Below are 10,437 nucleotides of genomic sequence, written 5' to 3' on the forward strand. Positions count from 1 at the left end.
TATTAAGAGTATGCAGCTTTTTAAAATAAAAATGACTGAAAATGAAAAAATCTTCAATTTAATTGACATTAATTGAATCCTAAATGTCTCTCACTTAAATAACGAATATGTCATAAACCAATTTCAGATACCTGATATGTAAGTGTGTTGAAGTTGATTACATGTAAAAATGGTCTGCCATACACGTGAACTTGAGTATGGTGTTGAAAAAGATCTGCAGCCCTTGCAGAGAGCAGAAGATTGTTAAAATGGTGAGATAGATTTATGAGAACGTCCACATCTTATTTTCATCTCTGCTGTTAACAGGAAAAAAAGTTTTCAGACTTTTGTGTGAAACAAAAACAACTACTGTTATTTATGTGCTTCGCTCTGTGTGACGTAGAGCAGGAAAGAGGGAGTAATTATGAGAATTTATCCCTCGTAAACAATATTTCAGTTTTATACGAGAAAGTATGGAAAGTCATTGTGGCAGTGCATTAGGAAAAACACTGTCAGAACTGACTCATAATTCATATCCCCCACCCCCAACTTTATGGTTTTTTTTTTGGGGGGGGGGGGGGCAGTTAGGCTGCCCTTCTTGTACAATGGTAGGAGAAACACTGGGTGTCAGATATGAAAATTATTTTAGGATATTTGAGTCGTCACTGTTTGTCTTCTCTGACTGCAGCCTCCTTTCACCGGTGAGAACCGTAAAAAGACCATCGACAAGATCTTAAAGTGCAAACTCAGCCTTCCACCCTACCTCACACAAGAAGCCAGAGATCTCCTCAAACGGGTATTTACTGGTTTGTTCTCTGGACACAGTCACTTGTGMATGAATGAACAGGTTTATTCTAGTTCTTTATGTATTTTGTGTCTTAATCTAGTCTTTTATTTCAGCACCAGAACTGAAAMACATTTATCTCACGACACCATGAAAGGTGATCCTGACTCTGTTTTATTGATTTTTCCATATTATCCAGTTGCTAAAGAGAACCGCCTCATCACGGCTGGGAGCAGGACCAGGAGATGCTGCAGAAGTGCAGGTGAGAATAAGACTTCTTCACTAAGCACTACTATTTAGTTAGACATCAAAATTAAATTCCTAAAATATTTCTGGCCAAGCTGTATGCGTATACTGAAAAGTTGTAAATGTTGTATTTTTAGTATTTGGTGGTTTAATCAAACCTTCTGTATATTCAGACACAAGCTGAAAAGTCAAGAGCTGGTTTTAAAGAAAAAATGAATTCATGCTGAATTTAGTACATAATATTCTGGTTTTGGTGTCCCATAGGCTCATCCTTTCTTTCGACACATCAACTGGGAGGACTTGCTGGCTCGCAAAGTGGAGCCCCCCTTCAAGCCCATCCTGGTGAGCGTAACCAGGAGCACGCTTTAACGAGCTCTGAATAATGCACAGTTTCCTGTTGTATTAGAGAAATTGGAGAAATGTTGTAAAATAGTAATGCTACATTAAGTCGTGCAGCTCCCATTACAAGACAGGAACTGGGTCTTCTCCTGTTTCTCCTGACAGCTGAGAGATGAGCTCATGTTTCGGTCTCCTCACCGTACGTTTCCTGTTTTCTGTTTGCAGCAATCGGCCGACGATGTGAGTCAGTTTGACTCGAAGTTCACGAGTCAGACGCCAGTGGACAGCCCGGATGATTCTACACTCAGTGAGAGTGCAAACCAAGTCTTCCTGGTAATAGTTTTTACCTTGACTTTTGCTTCCTTAATGTAACAGTTTTCATAAATTTCCTACACTTTTGCAGTGAAAAATATTCTCTTAGTTTGACCTTTGCTGTGTTTTTAGTGAGAGCTACATTCTTGCTGATTTTGTCAGACCTGTGGCCAGTTATTAAGAGATGACTTTGAGACGGTGCATCATTTCTGCCTGGTTTTATCTTCTTATTTTTAGGGTTTTACCTATGTTGCTCCATCAGTCCTGGATAACATCAAAGAGAGGTTTTCATACGAGCCAAAAATCCGCTCACCTCGGCGGATTATGGACAGCCCGAGAGCACTTCTGAGGTGTGTCTGTTCATCTGCAGCAGCTTCCTCTGAAATACGATGAACTCGATTAGGGATGGGCATTTTAAGCAAAAACACTTAATTTGTCTGTATTTATTAGTTGKTTTTTTTTTTTTTTTTARCGCCCTTCCCCACCACACTGCTGTCCTGGTCCCCTGCTCAACTAGCAGCCACTGCTCCAGATATAAGATTAAATAGCAGCAATTCATGCTTCTTACAGCAAGATTATTTCTTTTTGACAAGTGTTTATTCGTTCATTCATTTTATTTATCATGTAAATGGCACTGCATATASTATACAATAACATTAACATAAATGGATAACACAATAAAGCATAAAGCTTATTTCCATTGTGGTCCAGCACATAATCATCACACAAAATCACTTACACATAAATAACATCAGTTACAATAAAAAAAAAACTAATAATAAATATAATCATCTAATTCTCGCCTGACTAACCTTTGGAATAAGAACTGTTTGACTCGACACTTGAATAGGGGCTTGCAGGCAGTAACCTGAATATACTCAGGTAACTCGTTCCATAACAATACCCCAGTATAATGAAGAGAGGATTTGCCATAAGATTTAACAGCTGGGACTTTATTATTATTATATTATTTATGAGCTGTTTAAAGCAGCAAGTCTTAGCTAATTAATGCTAATCATCAGCTGCTTAATGATTTTGAGCCTAAGATTGTTTTGTGTTTTTGCTTAAAATAATTCTCTTACACAGGTGGGACTAGCAGTGATTTAAAGTTTACTGAACCCAGGTCCTGGAGCTGAAACACATTTTTATAAAACGGAGACGTGCTGCTGTTAATCCTGCTAGCTGTGGATCTGTATTTGCCTTCCTTTTAATTAGTTCAGTGGATGAAAGTGGAGGGCAGTGATGGGCACAGATAAGCAAAAAGTTATGTTCACTAATGACTAATCCATTAAACAGGAATCACAGCTCCGCTAATGCTAAACAGATTGGAAAAACAATTGATGGAAGCTAACGGTAACTGCTAAAACGTCTGTCACTCTATCTGTGTGACACGTCTTCATTTCCTTTAGTTGAAGACAGGTGAACCTGTTGTTTTCTATTGGTTTCATTTGAAAGTAGGCGGGATCATCTGTTGCTGCTAAAGATGCTACACTCGGTGCCTGACACGTTCAGTACTGCCTGTGAAAGGGGTAGTTTTTTATTTAATTCATAATAAATGGCATAAAAGAAGTTTTACATTTGTGAATTCTTAGTGAACTTAAAATTAGTGGAACATATTTTAGAAGAAGCTAAACAGTTTACAAAGTTAGCAAAAAAGTGACTTCGCTAAATGTGAATCTAGTTCCATTATTAGTGGATTAGCGTAACTGTGCCCACCACTGGTTGAGGGGCTGCACAAACTCTGACAGTAAAACTGAGTTCAGCTCTAATCATAGTTTCAGCTTTATATTTTTAAAATAAACTATGGTGGCTTTTCTTTTTTGTTTTGGGAGATAGATGCCCATTCCTAACCGTGATGCTGCTACTACACATGTACCAAACTGACTTGTTCCCTAAAGTTTATTTCCTTCTTTTCTTTGTCACCTCAGCCCAGGGTGGGCTCGCAGCCCCCTCCTCCCTGGCTTAGGACCAAATGTCCTCCCGTCTCCTCAGGAGCAGGCTATGGACGTGTCCTCCGTGGAGCAGATGGACATCACGAGCAGCTCCGAGGCTTCGGCCCCTCTTCCCATCCGCCAGCCAGCCGGGATCAACCAGATGAAGCAGCAGGCCTACCCAGTGGTGGCCAAGCGGCCCGAGCATTTGCGCATGAACCTATGACCTCTCTTTTTGTTATTTTTTTTAAACAAAGGATCAAAGAAAACCGTATGGATGCTCGAGACAATGAAGATCTTAAAAACTTCACACTAGTTATCGCATCACAGGCTGGAGTTTGTGCGTGCTTCAGCCACGTTGCTAAGATGACCTCACCGTCTCACTGCTTCTCCTCGGACACTTCTCGTCTGTTGACCTCCGTCTTCTCATATTTTGAGACGCAAAAACAAATCTGAGGCGATTATTTATCATGTGGCAGGCTTTGAACTSAAACAGTCAGTTCTGTGTACTGTAGGATGTCCAAAGTGTTTTTGGATATTTCAGTGAACGCCACTGAAAAAACTAAATCTGTCGGAAAGATTGTGACACTTCCAGGCTCCAACTGAATTACTATAAATGGAGACTGTGACGAGCAGCCAGAGGCTCTGTCATTGATTGGAGTAGCTTTGTTTTATAGTCTTACAGAGTGGATGCATTAAATGAGATATAGATCATGTGATTTTGAGAGCATGGATTTTTTTTTCAGCATTGGTATTGTGAATGACTTGTTTGATTCTTCGGATGCACCTCACTATGAGCTGCGTCTTTTGACATTTCCTTCAGTCATAATTCATCTTGATGCAATGTCATGCTTTACACAAACATCCAGCTGATTCTGTTCGTTTGAGCCGACTGCCCAAGAGACTCTGGACTTCAGCAGCTCAGGACCGCAGGAATTCATGGAAATAGGGGTTAATGCTCCAAAGACTTGGAGCAGCATTTACGGCCTCCTGCATCAGCATCAACTTGTTTGTTGTTGTCTTTTGGCTGCTCCTCTCTGCAGAGTTCACCCCACCGAGTGAACTCACATGAAAGATTTGCTAACTGTTTGACGCTGGATGCTCTTCCTGACACCTGGGCTTGAACCTGCAGCCTCAGGATAACCACTGAGCTTCTGCAGCCTCAGTCAGCTACAACCTAGGAACCAAATTTTCCAACTCAAATAAGGCAAAAGGAAAAATTATAAATAAAACATTTAAAAGAAATACTTGTGTATGAATAACTTTTTCTAATATTTCAGACAAAAAGGCTTGGAGACCTGTAAGTGCTTGTCTTTATTTGTTAAAAATGATTGTGTGGTATTCCAGAATAATCACTGAATCCTTTAAATGACTTGGATATTAGTCATAAACAAAATATGTGCAAATGAAAAAGTAAATAATTGAATAAAACAGGATGGTCCAACACAAAGGAAACATAATTCCTGTTGCCATTCTCAAAGAGTTTTATCACCACCAGTCTAACTACAAATATATTTGTTAAAATAAGGAAAAGTGGTGCCAAAAAAGGCTCTTAGGATGAAGCTCTGCCACAACACAAGTCCTGCAGTGAGAGTTTTTAAAGCTGTGAGCTGAGTTTAACGTCCAATATGAAGAATAAACACGTTAACAAATTTGCAGGGAAAAAATTTAATTATTAGATAAGTCAGAATCAGAATTAATTTTTTCCAAACAATGATTGTGCATTTGGACAGTTGTCATAGTTTGATTTAAGGAATAATAATAATAATAATGTAACAATTTCTTGCTTGTTGTATCAAAACAATATATTTATGGTTTAAAATCTGAAGTTTGCTGATAAAGCCACAATTTATTACAGGCAACAGATATTATATATATATATATATAAAAACCACAAAACATTCCAGAATGAATTTTAGAGCTGCAGCTTCCTTTTCCTCCTTCATGTTTGGTATTAAAGCAATAGTTGAAGTGGGGTTCTGTGGAAAAGTTTGACAAACACTCCTGTTGTTGATTAAAAAAAAATAAATGTTTAATTCTGACTGGACTGATGAGCTAATGGCTAGTCAAAGTGGAGCCAAGACTAAAACGCCACCTTAAAACAACTTCAATGGCAAATCATTTTATAGCCGTTCATCTAAATATTACTTTAAAAACATTAAAAATTTTGCACCATTTCTTTTTTATATAGAGAATTGATAGTTATTTACAAGCAAAACAGCAGTAGCAGTTAGCTGTAACACTATCCACACAGCTTGGGGCACTTAAATATAACAGAATATTCCTGCTGGAATAATGTAAAACTGGTGACATAATATGGGTTTGATAAGAACTTAGCCACAAAACATGTCGAGATCAGATTTGTTGTAACAAACCCAGACTAGCTTCCCACAGAACCCCATTTCATAAAAACTGAACTGACCCTTTATTGTCCTACAGAGCCTAAAACAAAATAGTTGATTTACACTACAGATTTAGACAGAGTACACAGACGTTCAGTATGTTCCCAGTTTTATGTATTACAGTAAGTTACACTGAATAGGTAGCAAAGAAAGCTTGAGTAAACCAGAGAACGCTGCCTAAAATAAAATCATRCCAAATATGCAAGTTGAGAGTGCCTTCTTGTATATAACTGACTAATAATGCCTTCAACAAATCTATAACTGGTCRCAGAAACAGAAACCTTATTGAAGGTAAGGTAGTCGGTTTCTCTAAGTACAGTTTTCATTACAAAGTGCACATCATATTCTTTAAAGGAGTCTGGTGAAACCTGTTGGTTTAAATTAATGACTGGAAATACAAGTACTTATCAGTTCGTCTTCATCTCAACACGACAGCTTCAGCTCTGTTTGAGGATTCTGAAACACCAATCAAGGCACAAGTTAAAACAAAGGAGCGTTCACAAGAACGTGATCCCGTTGCGGAAACCCTAAAGAACTGGACCGGATCAGAGGACTGTACTACGAAGCAGGTTCAACCAGTTCAGAACATTTGGTTAACTGTCCCGACTCAGTCAAGATCTCCCCAAAATGGTGCCCACAACACTGGTAATAAACCMAACTTTTAAAATAAACAACAAAAAAAAAAAAAGTAAAATAGGAATGTGAAACACCGATAAAGTAAACAAACGTTTTCAGTCATCAGCTTGTTATCAGTAGTGGATCTAAGTTTTACAAACGTATATCTCTTTAAATAATTGTGAGACATTTGCCTTTTCTTGAGCCACGCAAGAAAGAGTCAGCCTTACTCTTAAGGTGCGACAAAAGTTATTTTAAATATATATTTTTTGTACTAAATTGTTAATTAGATGTGGCCCATTTTGAACTGGATTGATTAATCAGTTACAGAGGTACATCTAAAGATTACTCTGATAATGTTATTAAAATTCCTCCAGCTGTTCATGAGAGATTTTGGTAAGAAGATAGTTGAACACACACACATGAAAAAACATTGTCCGTCTTTGATGTAGTTTGGTAAATGTGATAGACTACACTCATGCTCTTAGTGTACTAAAAATATTTTCTAATATTTATGTGAGAAATTTTAATAAATCTTTAAAGCTGGTCTTTTTTTTAATTTTGTTGAAGATGTAAGTAGTTTTACACGTGTTGTTTTATCACTTCCCACAACCTGCAGATCCAGGTGGTTTCCCTACAGCAGATGAATTAAACTTAAAACAAAGAGTAGCCCTGCTTCATAGCACAGGCCCACAGTACAGCTTAATAAAACCTATCAAACGTGCATTCAGTCTGTTTGAGTTAATCTGTATGTTTTCATTACTCCTGTAATGGAAGGTAAATGGAGACAAAGTAGGAAAAAGAAGCACAACTTGTGTTGCATAAATAAGCTCCTGAAAATAATGTTTTTAACCTAAACTAACCAGTTGTTTCAGAATAGGAGGACAGTTTGAGACACATGTTTCCTTCCAGAGAAGACAGAAAAGCTTCTTCATTCGTGTGTACTTCAACATGTTCGAGTTGTAGCAGCGAAAAAAAAAAAAAGAAAAACACCAAGCAGACAGATTGAGATGGATTTACAGCGCGTCCAGCATTTACTGCAGAGTGTGAAGGCCCGGCTCACTGTCCAGAGTCCGCTGTTCGGCCCCGAGGTGCTCGACTCACTGGTTCACTCTACACCTCCACGCAGCTGGGCTCTTCTCCTGCAGCCGCTGCATTTTCTTCCCCAGCCACACCCACCAGACTAAACCGATCACCACGCAGACCACCGACTCCACGTAGTAACCGTCCAGGGTTGTGACGCAGATGCCGCCTTCCTTCACGCACAGCTGGGGATAAAAGAAAAAAACAGATTTTTATCTTCACAGATACTGCATGCTGTAATACTGCAACCTCTCTGGCTCCACTCACCCCTGCCTCAGCTGCGGAGCCGCAGCTCTGACCGGCGGCCCCCTGGCATTCCTTAGAGGTCAGGGTATCCACCATCCACAGGGCCAGCGTGGCGGGCCAGTTTCCTCCGAGGTTCGTGACCGTGTTCAGCAGGGTCATGTAGGTCCCGCCTATCAGGGGGTCGCTCACTTTGGCGTGGAAGGCCATGCAGGCCACATACATGCTGTACAGCGCCACCTGCAGGCAAAAGGCATGAGGGCGACTCAATGAGACACGAAGAACGCTACAATCCTACTTCTTCTTCCCATTTTTACATTTTCTATCTCAAAAGCTTCAAAATGTTGCAGAATCTGTTTAAATATGGTAGTTTATCACATGGCTAACAACAAGTTAGTTGTGTTTATTGTTCTGGACAGGTATCACCGCGATCTAGCCAAATACAAAAGGGATCCACAATTAGTTGTAACATTAGACTTTATTTGATAAACTTTTATTTTAACTGTAAAATAAATACTGTAAAAATACTGTAGGCTGTTTAGTTTTTATAATTTTTAAACAAAAGTTTTAAAAATATATTACATGGATGGGACCATTTTATTTACACACAAAGCATTCTGGGTAAATAATGACGTGGATAGGTCCTCGGTGTGAGCGAGCTTTAGCCACCCTTAATTTATTTTTATTTTTAAAATTTTTAAATTATATTGCCTTATATGTACTAGCTCGGCGATAGCGCGACAAACAAGCTAAACTGGGGTCCTCCATCCATATTTTCAGTTGCAGGCTGAGTCATTTTTGTGTTCCCCTCTCTGTCATGTGGATGGAGGAGCTCAGTGACGAGAGGAGAATGTGTAGCGCTGAGCTAATACATATATATGGTGATAGCATCGGGGCTAATGCTAAAGCTAACAGGCTAAGCTGAGGTTCTTCTTCCATGAAGCAGCTCTGTTGTCCTCCATCCATGTTTTCAGTTACAGGCTGAGTCATTTCTACCTTCTCCTCTCTGTCAACGCTCTCTGGTTTCATTTAAAAGAACCGATCGTCAGATTTGTCCAAGATTAACCTTCAGGGTGGATATAGCTCGCTCACACCAAGGACATATCCACGTCACCCAGAATGTTTTGCGTGAAAATAAAATGGCCCCGTCTGTGTAATATATTTTTAAACTTTTAGTTTAAAAATGATAAAAACTGAACATCCTACAGTATTTTTACCATCTTTATTTTACAGTTAAAATATATGTTTATCAAATAAAGTCTAATGTTACAACTAATCATGGATCCCTTAAAAAAAAAGAACGACCAAGCTTTACAATGATACTGAACATTATACGAAAGGATTTGTCAGTGCTGTGGCAGGCAGCAACGAAAAATAGTGAGGTTCAAGAGAAACTAAAAGAATAATTCCTGATCTGTTAGAAAACTCCAACTGAAACATAGATTAAGATGATGTGCTACTTTACTGGGATCACTAGAAAGGTGTCTTTATGGACTCTTATTTTGCTCTGCAGCCTCATTCTGACTCATTTTTGTCAGCATGTCACATTTGTATAAAAACACAAATTTCCAGCACAAGGATATGATTCTAAAGGCGTCTTGTCTGACTGAAAGTGCAGTCTGAAACGACAGCATGGGACCGATGAGTCTGTATGTTTGGAAGGTGCTAACCAAGACAACAGGTGAGTCTTACACAAACACATAGATCAAGAATCTAACTTTTTGACTAAAGTCAGCGGGTGAAGACTAAACCTCCTCTTGATGCCCGATCCTTATGTACCTGAAATAAAAAGATTAAACGTGTTCGTTTTTACCTTTTCATGTGTTTGTATTACGTAGTTAGAAAATACACTAACATATGAATGTTTGAATGTGAAAAGAGTTCATACTGAAGGCAGTTTATTCTCAGTGCTGCGTTCAGCCCCTCAATTCAGGAAGTTACTTCATTATAGCATTATCTTCAGGACATGACTCCGCCTATTTTTAATTATGTCATCATAAATGGCCAGCCTATGGCTGAAAGTCAGGTCGTCGTGCAATGTTCCTGTTCTAATGCTAAACCAGTTTAATTAAGTGTTGAAAGTGTGTTCAGGCATGTACAGTCATATGAAAATGTTTGGGCACCCTTGCTAATTTTCCTGATTTACCTTTATGAATCATTGAATATTTGTATTAAAAATATCAGTTAAATATATCATCTAGGGGACAAACACAGTGATATTTGAGAAGTGAAATGAAGTTGAAATGATTTACAGAAAGTGTGCAATAATTGGTTAAACAAAATTAGGCAGGTGCATAAATTTGGGCACCATAAAAAAAATCTTACCTCAATATTTAGTAGCTCCTCCTTTCACAAAAATAACAGCTCTAAATGCTTCCTATAGCTTCTAATGAGAGTCTGGATTGTGGCTGAAGGTATTTTAGACCACTCTTCTTTACAAAACATCTCTACTTCATTCAGGTTTGATGGTTTCTGAGAATGGACAGCTCTCTTTAAGTGACAC

At 38.6% G+C, this 10,437-nt stretch overlaps 2 protein-coding genes across 4 annotated transcripts in view; one reads left to right on the forward strand and one right to left on the reverse strand.

Moving 5' to 3' along the window:
* The window catches only part of rps6kb1b (ribosomal protein S6 kinase b, polypeptide 1b), a 9,335-nt gene extending 5,025 nt beyond the window's left edge, over positions 1-4,310 (forward strand). The window contains exons 10-15 of the mRNA XM_014012811.1: positions 668-775; positions 963-1,025; positions 1,274-1,351; positions 1,574-1,681; positions 1,898-2,010; positions 3,589-4,310. Coding sequence (XP_013868265.1) covers positions 668-775; positions 963-1,025; positions 1,274-1,351; positions 1,574-1,681; positions 1,898-2,010; positions 3,589-3,817 — 699 coding nt within the window. The 3' untranslated portion in view covers positions 3,818-4,310. The remainder of the gene's footprint in view (positions 1-667; positions 776-962; positions 1,026-1,273; positions 1,352-1,573; positions 1,682-1,897; positions 2,011-3,588) is intronic.
* Positions 4,311-5,243: 933 nt separating this feature from the next.
* The window catches only part of slc33a1 (solute carrier family 33 member 1), a 9,412-nt gene continuing 4,218 nt past the window's right edge, over positions 5,244-10,437 (reverse strand). For all 3 annotated transcript variants that reach the window (XM_014012808.1, XM_014012809.1, XM_014012810.1), the window contains exons 8-9: positions 7,959-8,174; positions 5,244-7,876 (exon numbers count right to left, since the gene is read on the reverse strand). In XM_014012808.1, coding sequence (XP_013868262.1) covers positions 7,709-7,876; positions 7,959-8,174 — 384 coding nt within the window. In that variant the 3' untranslated portion in view covers positions 5,244-7,708. The remainder of the gene's footprint in view (positions 7,877-7,958; positions 8,175-10,437) is intronic.

Source organism: Austrofundulus limnaeus, unplaced genomic scaffold (genome assembly GCF_001266775.1).
Source record: "Austrofundulus limnaeus strain Quisiro unplaced genomic scaffold, Austrofundulus_limnaeus-1.0 Scaffold95, whole genome shotgun sequence".
NCBI lineage: Eukaryota > Metazoa > Chordata > Actinopteri > Cyprinodontiformes > Rivulidae > Austrofundulus > Austrofundulus limnaeus.